Source organism: Lutjanus erythropterus, chromosome 12 (assembly GCF_056507025.1).
Source record: "Lutjanus erythropterus isolate fLutEry1 chromosome 12, fLutEry1.hap2, whole genome shotgun sequence".
In the NCBI taxonomy this organism is placed as follows: domain Eukaryota; kingdom Metazoa; phylum Chordata; class Actinopteri; order Lutjaniformes; family Lutjanidae; genus Lutjanus; species Lutjanus erythropterus.
In genome coordinates, this window is record NC_139328.1 from 7,888,411 (window position 1) to 7,911,277 (window position 22,867).

At 41.9% G+C, this 22,867-nt stretch overlaps 2 protein-coding genes across 3 annotated transcripts; one reads left to right on the plus strand and one right to left on the minus strand.

Annotated features, from left to right (window-relative positions):
• Positions 1–746: 746 nt before the first annotated feature.
• On the plus strand, positions 747–11,599 carry LOC146317530 (semaphorin-4E-like). 2 transcript variants are annotated; one of them, XM_084732556.1, is made up of 15 exons: positions 747–833; positions 3,239–3,552; positions 3,687–3,832; positions 5,298–5,360; positions 5,448–5,546; positions 5,953–6,052; positions 6,154–6,264; positions 6,942–7,093; positions 7,266–7,444; positions 7,611–7,767; positions 7,943–8,165; positions 8,290–8,405; positions 9,265–9,422; positions 9,509–9,561; positions 10,360–11,599. In XM_084732556.1, the coding sequence occupies exons 2-15, from the start codon at positions 3,444–3,446 to the stop codon at positions 11,028–11,030; spliced, it is 2,337 nt and encodes a 778-aa protein (XP_084588682.1). In that variant the 5' UTR covers positions 747–833; positions 3,239–3,443; the 3' UTR covers positions 11,031–11,599. The 2 variants fall into 2 exon arrangements, with proteins under 2 accessions (XP_084588682.1, XP_084588683.1); XM_084732557.1 differs by lacking the exon at positions 3,687–3,832.
• Positions 11,600–11,916: 317 nt separating this feature from the next.
• LOC146317531 (splicing factor Cactin-like) lies at positions 11,917–22,456 on the minus strand. Its single transcript, XM_084732596.1, has 2 exons — positions 21,679–22,456; positions 11,917–12,518 (listed from the first exon to the last, which is right to left on the minus strand). Exons 1-2 carry the CDS (start codon positions 22,082–22,084, stop codon positions 12,028–12,030), a joined length of 897 nt encoding a protein of 298 aa, XP_084588722.1. The 5' UTR covers positions 22,085–22,456; the 3' UTR covers positions 11,917–12,027.
• Positions 22,457–22,867: the final 411 nt, after the last annotated feature.

A 22,867-nucleotide genomic window follows, 5' to 3' on the forward strand; every position in this document is an offset into this window, starting at 1 on the left:
TAACTCATTATTGAAAAAAAAAAAGTTTTTAATTATTTTGAAAAGGTTTCTCATTGTTTTGAAATACTAAGTTATTATTTTCAAGACATAAGTGGCTTCCCATAGTACCACATATAATCTCTAAAATGTTTCATAAATAAGTATTAATATGAGTATAATTTGTTATGCTGCTATAAATGTAAAATATTATATTTTTCTGTGCAGGTCCAGCAATATTTAGACTGATATTGTGACAACATGAGAACAGTTAAAGCATCCGTTCTCATGCAGGACAACAGAGAACACCACACACCACTAGATAAAGGACACGGGAACAACGAGACGTTAATCAGCTCACGCATCAACGTCTTCCGCCGCCTCCACGTCAGGTTTGAAGGTGGTGCGCGCGGCGGCCGCGGGGCCAACGGGAGCGACAGCGAGCCAGCCATTCAACGCGCACAGAGCGCGCGGAGCCCCACTTCTACAATAACGGATAACCGCTGTGACTTTGAGAGGACCGAGACGGAGACAGAAGACGGAGCTGCTGAGCCGTTGAAGAAGCGCCCGTTTTTTTTGTTTTTTTTTTCCTTTTGCGGTTTTAACACGTGAACCTGCAGAACGAGCAGCATTAAAGGAAGTTGGGAGCAGCTCGCGCGAATCAAAGCCTAACGTCTCAGCGCACGTTAGGCACGTTTGTGAGCGATTTACTCCACTTCTCAAACGTTTGTAAATACTGCGACTTAGTTTTACTACAAACCTGTTAACTAGTTAATGAAGAAATTTGCGCTTAAACAGGTGTTTGGATTGTTTGTTTTAATGGCAGCGTCCGGAGTCTTGGGCGTGTCAGTGAGCAGGTAAGTGATAAACTTTGATTGTTGACGGTTACGCTAACCTGCTTGAGTGAGCTGCTGCTCTTTGATCGTAAAGTTTGTCGTTAGTTTGAAGCTTAATTTCACGTTTAAAAAAAAACATATTCTACTATAAACTAACCAAGACGACTAGTTAACTAGCCTACTCTCATTTTGCTCCGGGCTGTTTTTATTAACTCAACCACTAATTTAAAACTTCTTCGCTGCTTCATGCTGAACTGCCGACGGGCTTGTTCTTTGCTAGGAGTCATTTGGCGCATATATATGTGAAAGCCAAGGTGCAGTGAGTGTGCGGCTGTGTGCGCAGATGGGTGTTGAGTGAGTCTGGCTTTGGCCCCGGGGACAAATATGTGAAACATCTTATCGGGGCTGCATTCTCTGACATGCCACAACTCACACACACCTCTGTTGGGAAAGAAGCGCCCACAGCACACACACCCACTCTGCAGGTTGTAGTAACGCTGCTGGGCAAACTCACACAAAAACAACAGCTGGTACTGTTACAGCAGACAGAGGAGCAAAGCCCCGGCTAATTGTCACTCTGTTGGTAGACTTAAAGGGACAGTTCACCCCCTCCCCCAAAAGCAAAAATACATATTTTTCTCTCTGACGTGCAGTGCTATGTATGTATTTTTATGTAGGAACTACTTTTTTCCACCATAGAAAGAAAGTAGTTCCTACATGAAACTGCTCAAAACAAGGTAACTTGAACGTTTCATATATTTCTTTGGATTTTTTGGGGATTCTTGGAGCAGCTGCAACTGTATCAATCAATGAAGGGAAGCAAGGTGGATGAACTACAAAAGTTTGGCTGTTTACCCGCCTGTATTTACCAGCATGCCACCTGACCACCACAACCTATCTAGTTTAATTATAGGGCTGCAACTAATGATCTTTTTCACTATTGAATAACCGGTCAAACATTTTCTCAATTAAAGCTATAACATGTACCATTTCTGTATTAGAATGTCAGAAGAACACTAGACCAGTTGTTCCCAAACACTGGGTCGGGCCCCACAGGTGGGTCACAGGAGATTTTATTTGGGTCACCAAATAAATAAAATACTAAGGAAGAAATTAAAACAATGAGATGGGCTGTTAGCTGAGCCTAAATGAATTTATTTCTCATTTATAAAGTTTTAACATGTATATGTTTAAAATAAAGCGTCAAGATCACATTAATTGATGCAAAAATGTCAGTAAAAATTGTCAGGAACGTTCATTTAAGTACCAGAATTTATTAATGAGGGTTATTGGGACTTGGGCCATGATGTTTTGTCATTTCAAAAAATTTTGGGAAAATGTTTGGGAAACACTGCACTAGACGTATGTTACATATTTTGTTTGGGTTTAACTGTTGTTGGAAACATTTGGGATAATGTAAGCAAACAACCAGAGAAAGCTGTAATTTATTAAAGGTATCAAGGTGTGTTTCCTTGCAAGCTGCTAGTTAGTATAACTTCTGGGAAAACACAGGATATGTCAGATACATCAGAAGGTAGGGAAGGCAGTCAGTGACTGTTACTAAATGTAACATGAATGAAACTTAAATATTACCTTGTCCATGAGCATGATTTCTGTCTGCGTCATGTCAGATTTTCATCTGCAGTGGTGGTTGTTGAACTGAGAAGATAACAGCTCCCATGATGCAACACCACCTCATGACAACATCAAACTATGCTGCAGCAGAACTTGCATATTGTGCATTTAATTGATTAGTTGCTTGGACCATAAAATGTCAGAAAATTGGAAAAAAAAAAAAAAAAAAGAAAAAAAAGTCAGTTACAGTTTCTCAAAGCCCAAGATGATGCCTTCACTTGTTTTGTTTTCAAAACTCACATCAGAGCAATCTAGATGGATGAATAGTGCAAAAGGCCAGGGAAACGTGTGCAGTGTGAACTGTCTTTTTAACTGGGTGATGTGGTAATGTTGAGTCAAACCACCATGTTTCCTGTTCGTGTATGTATGAAACCGCTTTTTGCAACAAAGTTCTTGCAAGAGCTCCTCTCTCCTGTGCACCAGCCTTTGGCACTCGCTGCGACTCTCTCATTGTGTGCTTGTGTTTGGTGCTGCAGGAGAGCTGAAGTTGACATCCCTGCACCCTGCTGAATGCCTTTCATGGCCCTGCATTAACATCACTATGGCACTGACAGAATTACTGCCGCGCTGACTTTAGCTCACTCTAGCCCTTTTCTGGCCATTCCTCTACTCTTTTGCTTTATTTCTCTCACTTTGTTTTAAACACACATATTAAATGTTTCTCCTCACATCGCCCTTTTTTTTTCATTTCTCTATTTAATGTTTTGCAATACATATTTAAAGCTTCTTTCCTATCAGGTCTCATGTCTGGTGAATTGATTGTGATATCCATACAACCTTGTCTCTTTCAGGCCTTCTCGGCTTTGTTTCTTTGGTCTTTGCCATCTATCTCACCATGGACAGCCTGCTGAGCGGGGCCAGTAAAGGGGCCAGTGCCCCTCAGTCAGCACAGACCTCATCACGTCATAGATGCCACTCGCTGTCTTCGCCCCTTGTATGACTGACTGTTTCAGAAACAATAAAGCTTAAATTCCTCTTAGCCTGAACAAAAGAGCCATGCATCCGCTGCTGTCCCTCAGTGTCTTTTGGCTGCTGCGCCTGGCCTTGACGCTTGAAGAAGACTCACCGCTGGACTGTCTCCCCCGTAGATCTGTGCCCTATCATAGTGAGTGTTGCTGTCCGTGTTGTGTAACCTTGGCTTACAATGTGTCAACCTGTCTTGGCTCGCATGGTTTAAGTTGGGAAACAGGGTTTAATCACTGGTGGTCACTGAGTTAATCAGTCATATCCTGTCTATAGGGGACAATGTTCATCTATTTCGTGAGGAGGGAGTGTTCAACTACTCCACCATGCTGTTGAGAGAAGATCTGGACCTGCTGGTGCTGGGTGCCAGGGAGGCAGTGTATGCTCTTGACCTCAACGACATCTCCAAGAAACTAGCTTCAGTAAGAGCACCTTTGTTAACAACACAGTTAAGGCCAATTCAACCTTGGAGCAGAGCCCATTAATTGTTAGCATTAGTCCACTTTTTGGAATTTCTTATCAGAGCTTTCTTGGCCCAGGGCTAAGAAAATTTTAAGAGCACATTTGTGTAACCTTCCAGATTCTTTGCCCTGAACAGACCCTTACAGGCAGAGCTTGCTTTGAGCTCACTGTGCTTGAGTAAATGCCACCTGAAAGACAACCAGCTTTGCAAAAAGACGCTATGTTTAAAACCAGTTTACACAGGCACTATAAATTCACTTAAAACACATGCTAAAACCAACCAGCTTTATTGAAGGTTATTTGCTGATTTCAGATGTTATACCTCCACTTCAGTTCTGATTCTCGGCACAAATTATCTTCCTAACCACTGCTTTGTTTCCTTGCTGAAGTGTACAAAGTGCTGCTTTGGGTCCCCTGGAAGTCTACTGGTTAGGGTGAATACCACATGTCAAAAAATGTCCACAGTTGAATCCCCCATGTTTCCTGTCTGTCTGTACCAGGGGTGAAAGCAGATTTAAGCTTTTGCTGGTTCTGCTGCTTTAACCTTCATCACTACACATTGATTTTCTCCCATAGGCCCCAGCTTTCATGCATCCCTGAACACACGCATTCAATTTTTTATCACCTGTATGGTGAAGAAAGAACATCATGTATAGCAAATGATTTATTTAAATGGTGGTGCCACACAATTTCTGAATGTTGACAAAACCTTCAAAATCCTAAAAATTTGGTGAACTGTTTACATCTCTGTCTGAATCTTGAATTTTCAGAACACTGGGCACATAAATAAAAGAAGAGATGAGAATGTCTAAAATCTCTCAAAATATCTCTTATATGCACATTAAAATGGAAGATACTGCAAAGCCCTGTTGCCATCCAAGCAATAAATCAAACGCACCTTCTGGCACTTTGTGTGTTTAGGAAATAAAGATGCACCCCCACTGTTATTATACCAAAGTTACCATGGAAATCACATGGATTGTTTGATCTACTGTCCATGTTGTTTGAATAAAACTGAACATCATCAAATATTATGAAGGATTTTGCTTATTTTGTTTGGAAGATTTTTGCAAGCAAACTACTGCCTGCCAAAAATCCACAGTCTCAATATCAGACAATCAGCTGCAGCTGAAGTCGACATTCAGCAGTAACTAATCTGTTTGGAAAGGCAGGGGTTCCCCTCAGCACAGATTAAAAACCCACAGGTCTGTGCTGGACACAATCACACTGGAACAATTTAGAAGCAGTTTATGAGAAAACTAACTGTTGTTTCTATTGACCTAACATTATCAGATGTATTTTCTTGGAAATGCGATCGTGACGGGTTGTTGCATATGGGTTTTAGAAAAACCATTTTCTTTGTGCGCTACAACAGAAAACTTTTTAAAAACCGAATGTGACGAAAGCTGTTTTTCACTCTTTTAGGTTAAGTGGGAAGTGACACAAAAGCAACAAGATGAATGTGGAAACAAAGGAAAAGATCCTGAGGTGGGTCCCTTAAGCTCTTGCTTTTTTTTTTTATATGTATTGCATAGTGAATAGATGTGATCCTTGCTTTTTAAAATGCATTTACAGATGGACTGCAAGAACTACATCAGGATCCTGCATAAGACAGAGGATGATAAGATGTATGTTTGTGGAACCAACGCTTTTGATCCTGAATGTGATTACATGGTGAGACAAATTCAGAACCACACTGCTCCCTCATCTCATTTCATATTCCATACTGTATACATTGATACTGTACAGTTTGTTACATCAAAATCTAGAGATGGAAGATAGGGATTTTTTTCAGCCAATACAGATAATAGATACCTGCATCTAAGGGACGATACTGATAAGATAACTGATAATTTCACATTTTTGTATTTTCTGCACACCTAAGGGTAAGAAAGGTTGTTTTCATAGAGCATTTTACCTAAGAAGTTGAATTAAATGTTTTGACATAATTTGTAAAATCAGATATTATTTTTGTCTGAGATTTATTGGCAATAATTTATTTATCATAATCATAAATAATATCGATCTCCCTTTATGGCCCTGAAATAGCTGTGGGATATAAAGATGTGTGTCTGTGCAGTCCTATGCAGATGGAAAGCTGACTCTTGAGAAGAAAGCAGAGGACGGCAAAGGGAAGTGTCCCTTTGATCCTTTCCAGAGATACGCTTCCATCATGTCAGGTGAGTAGCAAGTGTACAACAGATAAGAAAATGAGAAGGATCAGTTAAAACAGCAGAATGTTTTCATTCGTATCTCTGTGTCTGCTCCCGTGTCTTGCCAGAAAACAACCTGTACTCAGCCACATCAATGAACTTCCTGGGCTCTGAACCTGTCCTGATGCGGAGCTCTCCTGTCTCCATACGCACTGAGTTCAAGAGCTCCTGGCTTCACGGTAAGACGTGATTGAATGGAACGTGTTAAGGTGGGGCTGCAGAGGTGCTTCTCAGTAGTCTGTGTATTACCTACAGTAGATGCTGGTTGACACACCCCCATTTAAGAGAGCACAGCACAATCAAATCATTATAAGTGTCCACTGTATTTAGAATATTTTCACTGCTTTACCTTGCTGTTGGACGGCCTTTTCTGATGGGAAACCACTATTATATAAGCCAAAAATCACTCTCTCCAAACCAACCAAACTTCTTAGGTGAAATCAATAACTTTACCCTGCAGAACACAGATGTTGCTAATGTACATAGTTGAGATTCACTGAAGTCACTCAATAACACAAACAAAGTTGCACAATCACACAAACTAAGAGACAGAAGCAGCGGTCTACTAGCAACTCTGATATTTGGCCTATATAACGGTGGTTTCCTGTCTGCTGCTGTCTGATGTCAAGGTAAAGGGGGAAAAATATTCTAAATACAGTGTACACTGGTATAGATTTTTTTTAGGTGAGTAAAATGCCTTTTATTGCTGACCATATCCACATCGGTGCATTGCCATAGCTAATGCACTGACTATCAGTAAATACCTCACACACCCCATTTCAAATAATATCAACTATCCTTTTTATGATTTTCTCAGTAGCTGAGTCATAATTCACATTTCTTCTTTCTCTGCCAGAGCCCAACTTTGTCTCCATGGCTCAGATGCCAGAGAGCGATCTGAGCGAGGTGGGAGATGACGACAAGGTTTACCTGTTCTTCAGTGAGACAGCTGTGGAGTGCGACTGCTACAACAAACTGGTGGTCTCCCGTGTGGCCCGCGTCTGCAAGGTGACAGAGTTCATCATGCATGTACCTATTTGTTGCAGCATTTCCCAAAACGTCTAAGCACTTCCTCAGTTGCGCTCATTCCACCCTTTCCGCTGCTTGATTGTGCATCCCGTTTGTATTTGTGTTTTTCCACTTGTCATTGTGGCATTATGGTGTCTGTCTGTGCTCTCAGGGGGATCTTGGAGGTGAGAGGACCTTGCAGAAGAAATGGACATCCTTCCTGAAGGCCAGAATGGACTGCCCAGTGCTGGAGTCTCAGCTGCCGTACATTATCCAGGACACTTACCGCTGGTGTGACCCCCAGCAGCACTGGAAGAACTGTGTGTTCTACGCCGTCTTCACACCACAGTCGTACGTTTGAATTTACAAACATGTTTGTGTTAGAGGGGGGAGGGTGTCTTTCTCTTTAATAGTCTTTGGCACGCCACTTGGCTCACATTTTCTTTCTCTGTGTGTGTGTGTGTGTGTGTGTGTGTGTGTGTGTGTGTGTGTGTGTGTGTGTGTGTGTGTGTTTCAGGGACACATCTGACTTGTCTGCAGTGTGTGCGTACCGCGTGTCTGACATCAGCAGAGTGTTTGCGGAGGGGAAGTACAAGACCCCAGTCCCCGTAGAAACCTCTTTTGTTAAGTGGGTGATGTATAGCGGAGATGTCCCTGTCCCTCGGCCCGGAGCTGTGAGTTTGCCCACTGTTGAACGTGTGTGTGCGTGTGCGTGTGTCAGAAACAAAGACAAAACTCAAAAGGCAACTCTTTCTAACGAGCAGCCCAGCAGGAAGCTGATTCTTTTTGTCCTCTGACTCTGTTGTTCTCTCTCTCTCTTTTCTTTCCTTCCCCTCTTCCCCCTGCCAGTGTATAGACAATGAGGCTCGTAAAGCGGGCATAAATCAAAGTCTGGACCTCCCAGACCGGACCCTTCAATTTATCAAAGATAGGCCCCTCATGGACCAAGCTATCCAGCCAATAGGACACAAGCCTGTACTGGTGCGAAGAGGAGCTACATTCACGCGTATCATAGTCAACGAAGTGCAGGCTGCAGATGGCAACAAGTACCGCGTGATGTTCGTGGGCACAGGTGTGTGTGTCCAGGACTGTATCTGTGCAGGACACTACTACTTTCTTTTATACATACTGTGTTGCTGGTAAGTATTTGAGCAACATGTAATATAACATGTTTCTGTGTTTTTATATGAAAACAGAGGAAGGCACAATTCTGAAAGCAGTGAACTACGATGGAGAGATGTTCATCATAGAGGAAGTACAACTCTTCCAGCCCCCAGAGTCAATCAAGATTCTGAAATTCTCCAATGTCACGGTAATTTAAAACTCTTTTACAGCACCATTAAATGGTACCTTTGATATTTTACCACCTGGACAGGATTATCCTTTGTTTTTGTGTCTTGGGCCCTGTTAAGACCCTGTTTAACTTGTCAGTTTAGACCAGCATACATAGGCAAGATGGAGTACCAGCTCCATCACAACAACTGGCATGTTTGCTATCTTGTGCTCAGCGCATTGGAGTAAAACGTGCTTGCGCTTTAGACCAGCCAAAACCTGGTCAAAGCGCAAAGTCTGTTGTCTTTCTGCACAAGATAACAGACCCAGCACAAGCGCGTTTGCTATCTTACGCACATGGCAAAAATGGCACTTGCGCTGGCATAAGATAGCAAAATCACTTGTGCTGGCGGCACAGTGGCTTTGTGCCAGGCATAAGATAGGGCCCTAAAAGTCACACAAACAAAGTAACAGACTGAGGCAGTGGTGGACCAGAGATAAAATTACTGTTTGTCAATTAATTCTGGTCACTTTGAACAGAGTGATATAATGTCTGTTTCTGGCTAAACAAAAAGGATCTCACTTTGTAGCGATCTTTTCCATAATGTTGTGAGACATTTGTATTAACAGCAAAACAAGCTTGTGGACTCCGACTGCACAGTTTCCCAGAGGGATTACAGTACAGCCCAGTTTCGCTTCTGCTAGCTGCTGGCCTCTTGCTCAATACTGGACCAGTTTCAAAAACTGTTGTCCTCATTAGTCAAGACACAGAAACATGGAAAATGGTGTTCAAGATGGCTTATTACAGCTGAATCAAAGCTCAAGCATATGTTCATTGTATTTAACAGTAAGGCACCTACATCAGTATAATTTCTGTTTGTGTGATCCATTGTGTGCAGGGTCAGCTGTATGCAGGCTCAGACTACGGAGCAGCACAGATACCGCTGGCCACCTGTGGGAGGTCCTCATCCTGTATGGACTGTGTGCTAACCAGAGACCCGTACTGTGGCTGGGACAAAGTTGATGGGAAATGTATTCTCCTTTCTAGTTCACAGAGGTAGGCAGCTGTCCTGACATGCTGAGCAAGAAGTGTTGTTCATATCTGTTCTATCCAAACTTCAATTATTCTATCTTCTGCTTTAGAGAACTAATCCAAAGTGTGAAAGATGGAGATGCCTCTCTTTGCCCAGAAGCTGGTGAGTTAGCACACACTATTACCTGAAGAACCTTAAAGGGATAGTTCACCCAAAAATGAAAATTCAGTCATTATCTCCTCCCCCTCATGCTGATTTAGGTCAGGTTTATTTTGTTAGTCTGCAAAATGCTGCTGGAGTTTCATTGGAAAACAGTGATGCAGAATCTCCCAAACAACTGAAGTGACCAGTTTTCAAATGCAATAAAACTGGGGAACAAAACATAAAATGCCTCCATACTGCTTGTCCAAGTGTCCTTAAGTCCCGATATGCTGTTTTCACACCGTCACACTACACACACCCTGTTCACAAAGTGTGCACATGAATGTGGCTCCAAGCTAAGGATCTACAGTGAAGATTTAGACTAAAAACATGGTGTGAATTCTGTATTTTCTAGTCAGTTTGGCATGTTGGGGCTTTAGGAGACACATTTCATCAGACTAGCAGTATGGAGACATTTTATGTTTTAGTCTGTTTTTTTTTTGTTTGTTTTGTTTTTTTTACATTTGAAAAGTAGTCACCATTCACTTCCACTGTTTGGGAGATTCTGCAACACAGTTTTCCTGTAAAACTCCAGCTCTCCAACTCCAGTGTTTTGTGGACTAAAAACCTAAACCCGACCTTCAGTCGATATAAAGGTGAGCAGATAATGACTGAATTTTCATTTTTGGGTGAACTGTTCCTTTAATGTTTATTTTTTTGAGATTCAAAATAGAAATAATTTTCTACCGTTTAACCATAATGGAAGCTGTTTGTGGGTTGTTGAATAATACATCTGTGCGGGATCTGTTGTGTTTTCAGATCCTGCTAAGCCTCTGAATCAGTCCATCTGGCCTGGAGGAAACCTGAAGCTCCGTTGCCATTCGCCTTCCAACCTGGCAAAAATCACCTGGGAGCGGGACGGCAGCCCTCTGACCCCTACCACTCGCCTTCAGCTTCTCCGTGACGGAGTGCTCATTCTCAACGCCACATACTCTGACGCCGGTCGGTACCGCTGCCTGTCTGTGGAGCGCTCCAAATCAGATGAGTACACAACCACTGTGGCCGACTACCAAGTCAGCATACGTCCAGCAGGCCCTGATGATGGGACTAGAATTTCTCCCCATCCTCAGACGGACTGCCCCTCTGTGGCTGGACTGCAGGCTGTCATCGGGCTCCTTCTAGTTGCTCTTCTTGCCCTTTTGGCTTGGAACTTTTACAAAGGCCACATACCGCTGCCCTGGAACCTGGGAAAGAAGAATAAAGAACAATGCCAGGAGCAGGGAGGTCTGAACTCCACCGTATCCTACCACGAACCCCCGGGGCCTGCGCTGGCAGAGGACAAGCCCCTGGTGTTGGGGACAGACAACGGCACCAGTAATAACAACCACACTGGAGAGGAGGCAGCATTCAGTGCTGCAGAGGATGAGAATGATGCACCAAAATTTAATGTTCCATCTTTGCAGTTTATTGATGACGAGTCAGAAATTTGAAAATGACAAGCTCATTACTATTTCCAGTTTCCCACTCGGGTTGGGCGATATGTTAAAATTTTCTAACTGGACACCATCTGATATATCCATGTAGATGTGTGTGGGGGTCTGCTTTGCTCTCGTTCATCCTCTGGCTCAGTGTCTGTGTGCTATGGAGCAACAAATGAACGGGAATGCTCCAAAGTATCTGTTTCAAGGCAGAACTAATGAAGTTGAAATCTCAACTCAACTTAGGCGGCATTTACAATAAGTTGGAGAAAAAAAAATCTTCCAAGTGTTTGGAACCTTGTTTTCAGAGACTATAAAACTGTTTAGCCCAGTTGGACACACCAAAAGTATGAGAGACACTTGAATTTCTGCTTTATTTTTTGTTTTAATACAATTGTGTGTACATTTAAAAGTATATTTTAGTTTCCTACAGTTTGTTGTAAATCCTATTTTAGATTGAAATATCTTGTAATGACTGGTATGATTTTCACAGGGAATGTACAATAATTGAAATTGAGCCATGTCTTCTAACCACTAGATGTAAAGATTTAGTTTTATTGTATTAAACCTTTTCTACCTGGGTGGTGTGTTCCGGTGTTTCCAAATACAGCGAACAGGGTTTACTATTTTTCAGCAAGATTGGACTTGCAAAGAATGTGAAGAACAAATGTGGAAGTCAGGTGCTGTTATGAATCAGCTTTGTTCTTTGCATTTGACAGCTCAGTTTTTGAAGATACTGTCTCTTGTGTCTTATCGTCTCTTTCTGCAGACTAAGTTTCAGATGTTCAGTGTTTAAACTCTAAAATTACATGTTTTAAATAGGAGTTGACAACAGAAAAACATCAACCAGACAGACAACAGTACAGAGTGATTTGTAGCTTTAAGAAACTGCTTTTTGCTGTGAGAGCAGCTAAAAATAATGCAACAAGCACACTGACCGCATGTCTAATATGCTGTATATGGTTAAAACCCAGTGACTGGGCTCTTGGTCCATCCTGGTATGTGGCCTCTATCTCCTGTAGCGGTACCTCTTGAAGTGGAACCACAGCTGGAAGATTCCGTTGGCGAACTGACAGCGGAAGCCGTGTCGGTGCGAGTACTCCCACTCCCTGTTCACAATCTTAAAGGCGATGTCCTCGTACGGAGGGCCCGCATGGAACCTTAAAATCCCAAAGTCCTTGTTGTCGGGACTGGGCTCGAGGAAGTACTGCGGGGTGGAGCGCTTGTCGATCAGGTCTGGATAAAAGATGTTGAACTTGTAACCCTGGACGATCTTGGGCGGAGGGTTGTCGAAGTCGTAATGCGTCTGGTTGTACTTGTTCCACTCGAATCCTGTGTGGACCCTGTTGAAGAAGCGGGGCTTCCTGGGACGGTATTTGTCCGCCCACAAGTACATCTTCCCCGTGACGGGAAACTCCACGCTGAACTGGGCCTCGTCGTTGCCCATGCCCTCTCTGGCACGACGAACGAAAGCATCCTCGGCGTTCTCGTTGGCATCACCTGACACAGATGTCAAAGAAGCAAGAGTGAGCGTCTTGAGGGAAAAATACACATATGTATAAATCAACATATTTCATACATCATACGCCATGTTTTCATCTCATTGGTGAGTTTGAAGCAAATTTTTAAAATGTCAAAAAAAGAAAAATAGACATGTTTCAGTCAGCTGCTTTGGAGTGAGTAAAGTAAGCTAGGTGTCAGAAATTAGTAGTATAGGCTACATTATGTATGGTTGTAACAATATGTAGAGTTAAAGTATGTGGAAAAGTGGAGAAGGGTCTATCTGTCCTCAATGTATAAGATACACCCACCTTAATGGATTAATGTACATATTTGAACCTAAATCTACCCAAGTATTTCTTGCTCCTAACCCTATTCCAGTATTTCTTGGTTCCAAACACTAAACAAACCTACCAAAATATTTTTGTGTTATTTTGCTGGCTAAATGTAACCAAACTGTAACTATTACAGGTTATTTTTTTCCCCATTGGACACGTTGCAATAATGAATTCATGTTAGCTATATTCATGACAGCAGAAAGAGTTTCTTGTCTCAGAGTGGAAACGGCTGATCAGTCAGAACACTTTCAAAAAAGGTGTTTCCATCCTCCATTAAGCGCATTAATGCTTTCTCAACAAAAGACAAAAACAACCCCAAGCAGGCGTTTTTTTTTTTTTGTTTGTTTGTGAAACAGAGGAAGTGTTTTTGAATTTTGCAATTTCCATCAAGGTTTTCTAATGCAATACTTCAAAATATGTACTTTACTGTTGGGTTTCATTTTACAAAATGCTGTATTTATGTCATAATTTTCTTCTCCCACTGGTTGCATCATACCAAGATGTATTTTCTGTATGTACTAAAAATACATAAATAATAGATGTAAAAACATTTATTAATAATTTTTTTAAGCTCTCAACATATTCAATTTCACATTCCATTCCATGAGGTTTGCAGCACTATGGCATGCAAAGGGTAGATATATATTTTTTAATATATATCACATAGTACTTCATCACTTAAATGTGGCAGATGTGGTCTGTTTTTTTTCTTGCTGTCAGGCAGCCTTTTCTGACAGGAGACCAACATTATATATAAGATATTGCTCTCGCCAAACCAACCAAAGTCTACTGCCAAAAACAGTAATTAACAGACACCGCAGAACACAGGAGCTGCGATCAGTTACCGCGATCTATTATTACTGGGGATGCGTCTACTGCCATCTATAATGATGACCAATAAGTACATCATACAAAATCACTTCAAATAATTCAAACTATTACTTTAAGAATTTTCTTCAACAAAACACAATTATAATGGTAGAAGTTTAACTTCCAGTTATGGTAGTTAATCCTTAAATAAAATGTCTATCTTCTGCCCTTTCCAATCAGAATACTGCTCAGGACTGAGGCATTATGGGGACATGAGGTACTGTACCTCAGGTACTGCGTACGCAGGCCGAACAGTAGCCGGGCGAACTACATTGAGGACTTTTCCACTTCCTCCAGAAGAAGTGCCGATGTTGCTGACACGGCAGCGCTGTGGGGGGGCCACGGCTTCCTGGACAACACAGTCTCTGCAGGAAAGCACCCAGTCCTGGGGAAATAGAAAGCAGCACAATGAAGAAGAAAATGCTCTCTATGACACGCTTTTCTATTAAGAATAAGTGGCAAAGAGGCAATGCTTCTTACTGTTACCCCTAACCAGTGCTCTCTTTTTAGCCAATTGTTCAACAATGACTCACAACAATGTGTATTTTATTTTATTCTATGTATAGTGTGAGCCACATTGAAGACTACAGATGAGCTCAAGCTTCACCAAGAAGAACTGCATTTGGTAAGAGGACTCAGTGTGTGTCACTAGCAGTTCGGGCTAAATGTTTATGATTTGTGATATTAGACAGAATGATACTTTTAACATCATTACTCTCATTTAAATTGGAAAACCTATTCAAATGTTTGTGATGTGATTATAAGGAACCCTGTGGTAAAATCTAGTTTTAAGACTTTAATTCATTTTATAAAACCTGGGGAAAGTATTTTTATTCCAGCACAGGTGTGCTGGTCTGGTTTGGGTGAAGTCATGTGCAACATACACCTTAATAAGCACATCTGTACAACCTAAAACAACTTTTCTACCATCAAGTCTACTTTTGTAATGCATATAATGTTTAGTTTTTGTTGATGCTGCTAATTAAATGTTGTGTTTTAGCAGTGAGGTCGTTGTCAGTGGGGTTATATTGGACTGCATTATATTCAGGGCTGTTTCTGACTCCCTTATGCCAGTAAATAAGGGGGACATAAAAATAGAAACACCTCAAAAGAACGTAGTCCGACTCATCACCACTTTTAGTATGGCCTCAGAATAGACTAAACTGAAGTCACACGTGTTGTCAAAGTGGACTGAGCTACGGTTGTGAATCACACCTGAGTCTGTCCACCACCAACTGCTGGATGTGAGATCAGTCCATAAACGAACGCCGGGAGGCTAGCAGCTAGCATGTGTTAGCAAAAACACCGCCCCTTTATTTAGAAAATATCACGACTGCTGCCATGTTTTAATGTATTTGTTAAATAAGTCGTTTGTTACGCAGGAGCACAGGTGGTCGGAGCAGCCGCTAAGGCTACCTGCTTACAGGAGTCCGAGCAGTGTCTTAGCACTGTACCTGATCTTGTAGCGAATCCAGCAGAGCAGGGCGCCGCCATCTTTATTGGTGGTCACGTGGTGCATGAGTCACGTGGTGCATGACTCGCGCTCAGAATACCAAACCAAGTTATAATTTTTTTTTATGCAATGCAAAACTATTCCACTGTGTAAAAGTTAATATCATCATCATTCAGTATTTTCAGGTTTTCATCATCAGTAATTTATATTACTTGTGAAGACCATTTCTGTTTATTACACAACTTTATTAAATACTCAATTCTGATTGGTCAATTAAAGCATTCTAAGGTCTGTTATTTCTGGATAGCAGACCACTGTCATGAATAACAGGCTGTTGATATGAACACAGTTCTGATCATAACCTCCGGATAAGCAAAAAAAAAAAAAGCATTTTTAAATCTATAAGAAATATAAATATATATTTTTTTAATTTTCAGTATTCAGGAATGATTGCATCATCTTTATATGCACAAAACAAAGGCCACATCTGAAGTTACCGCTGTAGTGCCATAAAAATTAAATAGAAGGGAACATTTAAATAAAATACCAGTTTACTTAAAATGCTAATATTGTGCAGGAAAAAAAAAAAACTTTTAATTTGAATCTCTGGCCTGAAATTTATGGCGTATCCACTGGTCAGTTGTAATTTGATAAATTGCAAAAGACTTTAGGATATGCATCCCCAAATCACACAAGAGATAAAGGGCTCTCAGGTTCAAGAAAGATTAGGCATTATTGCCCATCTTGGCTACCTGTGCCAAAGTTTAAATGGTGTATAGTCTAGTTAACTTTAGGTTTAATTAAATAACCACAAGGGGTCGGCACCACAGATCACTTTCCCCCACCAGGGTTATGCTTGTGTTTACATACATTAATAATATTTCACTACACTGAATTGTGCCGTTCTGCACAATGATTTAACCTTTTCTATCTACCTTTGTCAGAATTTATTGTGACTTTTTGCTTCATAAATTGTAAATGTTTTGTTTGTTTGACCACAGCCAAAATGATAAGGACACCTTTGACTGGTGAAGTTTATCATTTCATTCACATCATTCAGTATAATTTCTTACAGTTAAAGCAGAAAAGCTGTCAAAACACACACACACACACACACACACACACACACACACACACACACACACACAAATTAATGTTATTTTTCAGTTGATTCAATGTTTTTATTTAAAAATATACTATAATGTACATTAAGTACATTATGATTATTATTGTTGTTGTCTTTTTTTGGGGGGCGGTGGGGAAAACTGGAGCACCCAGAGAAAACCCACTTAGAAAAGGGGAGGACATGCTGAACAAGAGAGGCAGGTGAAAGCTGCACAATCAGCATGTCAGGGAATGTTTGGGCTGTAATACCTGGATGAAATTAATGGTGTTTGTGGCTCAGAGGAAATATGGAGTGTGAAATGCTGCATCCTCTGGACCGGAGCTGCCTCTGGCCTTTTGGGTTTACTGACTGTCAAGTAAGGAGGGGATGATCTTCTCATAGAAGTAAATGATCCCATCTTTTCATCAGTTTTCAGTTGATACAATGTTTTCATTTAAAAGTATACTATAATGTACATTAAGTACATTATAATATGATTATTATTATTGTTGTTGTCTTTTTGGGGCGGTGGGGAAAACTGGAGCACCCAGAGAAAACCCACTTAGAAAAGGGGAGGACATGCTGAACAAGAGAGGCAGGTGAAAGCTGCACAGTCAGCATGTCAGGGAATGTTTGGGCTGTAATATGTACATTATAATATGATTATTATTGTTGTTGTCTTTTTTGGGGGGCGGTGGGGAAAACTGGAGCACCCAGAGAAAACCCACTTAGAAAAGGGGAGGACATGCTGAACAAGAGAGGCAGGTGAAAGCTGCACAATCAGCATGTCAGGGAATGTTTGGGCTGTAATACCTGGATGAAATTAATGGTGTTTGTGGCTCAGAGGAAATATGGAGTGTGAAATGCTGCATCCTCTGGACCGGAGCTGCCTCTGGCCTTTTGGGTTTATTGATTGTCAAGTAAGGAGGGGATGATCTTCTCATAGAAGTAAATGATGATGTCTTCACATTGGTATAACAAGTAAAGGTCATGCATTGAAGTTTTAGATGTGGACACATGACATGTTTCACATCTGTAGTTTCGTGTTATCTCCATGGTCGTTTTCACTCCACACGCATTAAACCATTAAAACCAGTTGAAATATTTTGCTCTTATTTTGTCTGTTGTGTCAGCACTGCACTGCGCTGGCAGCATTTGCTCGATTTCTTCACTCATTCTTGTTGTCATGCGTGGGGGGATCAATAATCTGATTCACTTTGTTGGATAAAACAATCGTTTTTGTTCTGTGCAGGTTCTGGAGTGTTTTCTGAAAGTTCGCATTCGTCTGTGTCTTTGGGAGGACAGCATGACTCCACGAGTTTAACACCTTTGGTCTCATCGTACTGATCCTGTCCGGGCTCTGTTGTGGATTCTCCATCTGCAACTTTGTCCGTGTCTTCGGAAGACAAGTGTGTCTCCACGAGTTCTTTAATACCGTTGGTCTCATCGCACTGAACCTTCTCATAGAAGTAAATGATCCCATTTTCTAATAGCTCCTCTGTAACGTGTTCAATGACTGACGCTGACAAGCCGTCCGCTCTGATGATAGTGCCATTATCCAAAAACAGGTACGACCAGATGTGTCCACCGACTGGACAGTGACTGTGACAAATAGCAGAGGACAGTCTGTAGAGCAGCATTCTGTCCTCAGCCACCGGAATTTCCACAAACTCAGACGGATGTACCGGCAGCCGACCATCTACGGCAGGTCGAGCCAGGTGAAAAATTAACACGTCTGGACTGTTCCACACTTCTGTCCCCTGGAGTCTGGATCCGCATCTTGCGTGTACGACGCAGTGGTCCTCAGTGATGGAGAACCAAACAAGCAAATTTATGCTGTCGTAGTAGTCTTCACATTGGTATAACAAGTAAAGGTCATGCATTGAAGTGGTAGACATGGACTCATAACATATTTCACATCTGTAGTTTCGTGTTATCTCCATGGTCGTTTTCACTCCACACGCATTAAACCAGTCCAATAAAGGCTTCAGTAGATCCACTGGGTCATTACACTGCGTCAGAGGTAATGATGGTATTACCTCACTTAATTCTACTAAAGGTGCGTGTATTTCTGCGAGTGTGAAAATCCTTCCTGGGTTCTTGAGGGCTGTTAGAAACAGCTCAGCAAACCTTGGTGTAGCAGACAGCTGTGTCAGGGACTCTGAGGGCTGGTGCGCGAGTTTGTCCTGCACAGCTTTCAGTTTTATCGTCGCCTGCAATGTTGCGTTCATCCAACAGTTGTTATATCCGCTGGGAAACCTGCAAATGGATTTACACATTCTGTTGAAATATTCTGTTCTTATTTTGTCTGTTGTGTCAGCACTGCACTGCGCTGGCAGCATTTGCTCGATTTCTTTGCTCATCCTTGTTGTTATGCCTGAGGGGATCAATAATGTTTTGATTCTCTTTGTTGGATAAAAACAATCGTTTTTGTTCTGTGCAGGTTCTGGAGTGTTTTCTGAAAGTTCGCGTTCATCTGTGTCTTTGGGAGGACAGCATGACTCCACGAGTTTAACACCTTTGGTCTCATCGCACTGAACCTTCTCATAGAAGTAAATGATCCCATTTTCTAATAGCTCCTCTGTAACGTGTTCAATGACTGACGCTGACAAGCCGTCCACTCTGATGACAGTGCCATTATCCAAAAACAGGTACGACCAGATGTGTCCACCGACTGGATGGTGACTGTGACAAATAGCAGAGGACAGTCTGTAGAGCAGCATTCTGTCCTCAGCCACCGGAATTTCCAAAAACTCAGACGGATGTACCGGCAGCCGACCATCTACGGCAGGTCGAGCCAGGTGAAAAATTAACACGTCCGGACTGTTCCACACTTCTGTCCCCTGGAGTCTGGATCCGCATCTCGCGTGTACGACGCAGTGGTCCTCAGTGATGGAGAACCAAACAAGCAAATTTATGCTGTCGTAGTAGTCTTCACATTGGTATAACAAGTAAAGGTCATGCATTGAAGTTTTAGATATGGTCACATGACATGTTTCACATCTGTAGTTTTGTGTTATCTCCATGGTCGTTTTCACTCCACACGCATTAAACCAGTCCAATAAAGGCTTCAGTAGATCCACTGGGTCATTACACTGCTTTAGAAGTAATGATGGTATTACCTCACTTAATTCTACTAAAGGTGTGTGTATTTCTGCGAGTGTGAAAATCCTTCCTGGGTTCTTGAGGGCTGTTAGAAACAGCTCAGCAAACCTTGGTGTAGCAGACAGCTGTGTCAGAGACTCTGAGGGCTGGTGCACGAGTTTGTCTCGCACAGCTTTCAGTTTTATCGTCGCCTGCAATGTTGCGTTCATCCAACAGTTGTTATATCCACTGGGAAACCTGCAAATGGATTTACACATTCTGTTGAAATATTCTGTTCTTATTTTGTCTGTTGTGTCAGCACTGCACTGCGCTGGCAGCATTTGCTCGATTTCTTCGCTCATTCCTGTTGTCATGCGTGGGGGGATCAATAATCTGACTCTCTTTGTTGGACAAAAACAATCGTTTTTGTTCTGTGCAGGTTTTGGAGTGTTTTCTGAAAGTTCGCATTCGTCTGTGTCTTTGGGAGGACAGCAGGTCTCCACGAGTTTAACACCTTTTTTCTCATTGCACTGATCCTCTCTGGGCTCTGATGTGTATTCTTCATCTGCAACTTTGTCTGTTGCTTCGGAAGACAAGTGTGTCTCCACAAGTTCTTTAACACCTTTGGTCTCATCGTACTGATCCTCTCTGGGCTCTGTTGTGGATTCTCCATCTGCAACTTTGTCCATTTCTTCGGAAGACAAGTGTGTCTCCACGAGTTCTTTAACACCGTTGGTCTCATCGCACTGAACCTTCTCATAGAAGTAAATGATCCCATTTTCTAATAGCTCCTCTGTAACGTGTTCAATGACTGACGCTGACAAGTCGTCCGCTCTGATGATAGTGCCATTATCCAAAAACAGGTACGACCGGATGTGTCCACCGACTGGACCGTGACTGTGACAAATAGCAGAGGACAGTCTGTAGAGCAGCATTCTGTCCTCAGCCACCGGAATTTCCACAAACTCAGACGGATGTACAGGCAGCCGACCATCTACGGCAGGTCGAGCCAGGTGAAAAATTAACACGTCCGGACTGTTCCACACTTCTGTCCCCTGGAGTCTGGATCCGCATCTCGCGTGTACGACGCAGTCGTCCTCAGTGATGGAGTGCCAAAGAAGCAAATTTATGTTGGCGTAGTAGTCTTCACATTGGTATAACAAGTAAAGGTCATGCATTGAAGTTTTAGATGTGGTCACATGACATGTTTCACATCTGTAGTTTCGTGTTATCTCCATGGTCGTTTTCACTCCACACGCATTAAACCAGTCCAATAAAGGCTTCAGTAGATCCACTGGGTCATTACACTGCGTCAGAGGTAATGATGGTATTACCTCACTTAATTCTACTAAAGGTGCGTGTATTTCTGCGAGTGTGAAAATCCTTCCTGGGTTCTTGAGGGCTGTTAGAAACAGCTCAGCAAACCTTGGTGTAGCAGACAGCTGTGTCAGAGACTCTGAGGGCTGGTGCGCGAGTTTGTCCTGCACAGCTTTCAGTTTTATCGTCGCCTGCAATGTTGCGTTCATCCAACAGTTGTTATATCCGTTGGGAAACCTGCAAATGGATTTACACATTCTGTTGAAATATTCTGCTCTCTTTTTATCTGCTGTGTCTGCACTGCACTGCGCTGGCAGCATTTGCTCATTTGTCTCAACGCACTGATCCTCTCTGGACTCTGATGTGGATTCTCCATCTGCAACTTTGGCCGTTTCTTCGGAAGACAAGTATGTCTCCACGAGTTTTCTAACACCTTTTGTTACTACAGCTCCGAGAATGAAACCAAACGCCAACATGATGCTGATAGTGTCTGAATTGGAAGTTTAAATTAAATTAAAAATTAAAAAATGTCTGTTGCTGTTTTTAATGTGACTTCACAAATGAATTTGTACTGTTTCCTACACAATTTGACGAAAAAATGTACTTAGAGCTCTTTAAGGCTTATATAGAGAGACGGAGTGACGCAATCAAAGCCCTGCCGCTCTGACGTCACTATGACGTCATAGCACCAGCGCGACAACGTTCAACAACAACAACTTTATTTCATTTTTTTTCATTTACAAACACGACCATGTACACACACAGACCACATCTATAAACATCAGTCAAAAATAACTGTACTTGACTGTCTTTCTGATCAGACACTCTACTTTTCTGATCTAGATCCTTGTATTTTTATGCATTCTAAGCCTTTTGGTTTTTTGATAGTCAGCAGTACGTTGGGGACGTGTTCCGATGCAGAACACGCTAATTTTCCTGATAATTTTGTGATTCTGATCGAGAGGCTCTTCGTGTCCGTGTGTGGTCTCTTACCGGTGACTTGTAGCTGTCTGCGTGCTAACTGCAGCCTGTGCAGGTCCTCCTCCGGCGTGATCGTGTGCGAGTCCAGCGGCAGCTCGGAGGACGTGAGCAACGTGGGGCCGTAGCGACCGGAGTCGTACTCCGCCTGGCTCTGCTGGATCAAGTTTCTTGCAGGGACAAGTTGAGGCAAATATTGACCCACTGTACTATAATACACATCCTCCAAAGAAACACAGAAGTGAGAATTGACATAGTGTGATGTGAAATTTGAACCCCAGGTCACTGCTACTGAAAATATGGATGTAAACAGACTGAGCCACCATTTCCCCACATTTTCAGGATGTATGTGGTTTCTAGGTAACTTACACATCATCGTCACTTGTTTGCTCCTCTTTGATGATGGGGAACAAGGGGTCATTTGGGACTCCTTGTTCCTGTTTCAGCTTAAACAGCTTCTGACGCAGCACGTCCTGGTGTCGCTCTCTCAGCCTGGAACAGAAAATTGTAGTTTAACACACATTTCTAGTGTCTATCCATGTAACTTCAAACTTTATATTTATGTTGGGTACATGTGTTCAAAACAGGAATTTAAAGGGATAATTTGGATTATTTAATGTGTGATTGTATGAGGGGTTTTATTCATAGTGTATTAGCTACAGTAGATGGCCTTCAGCACAGAAGCTAAGCAATGTCCTGCTGTGGACAGGTTCAGCAACAAAAGGTGTTTTAGCCACCTAAGAAACAATATCAGTGGAAGTGTACGCTACATTTATATTTTCACTGCTTTACTTTGCTGTCAGACAGCCTTTTCTGATGCAAAACTGCAGTTATCAAAGCAAAATTTCACCTTCTAAACCAACCAAACTCTATAGGCGAAATCAATAATTTTACGTCACAGAACACCAGAGTTTCTGGTCCACAATCACTTCATTTGTGTTATTGTGTGACTTCAGTTAATCCAAACTATCATTTTACAACATCACAGTCACTCAATAACATAAACAAACAAACCAATCAATAGATTCTGCCTATGGAGTTTGGTTGATTTGAAGAGAGTGATATTTGGCTTTTATAACAGCAGTCTCCCGTCAAAGTATTCTAAATATAGTGTACACTTAAACTGATATTGATTGTTTTTTTTGTTTTGTTTTTTTTGGTGGATAATTTTAAGTGGCTAAAATATATTTTGTTGCTGACCCTG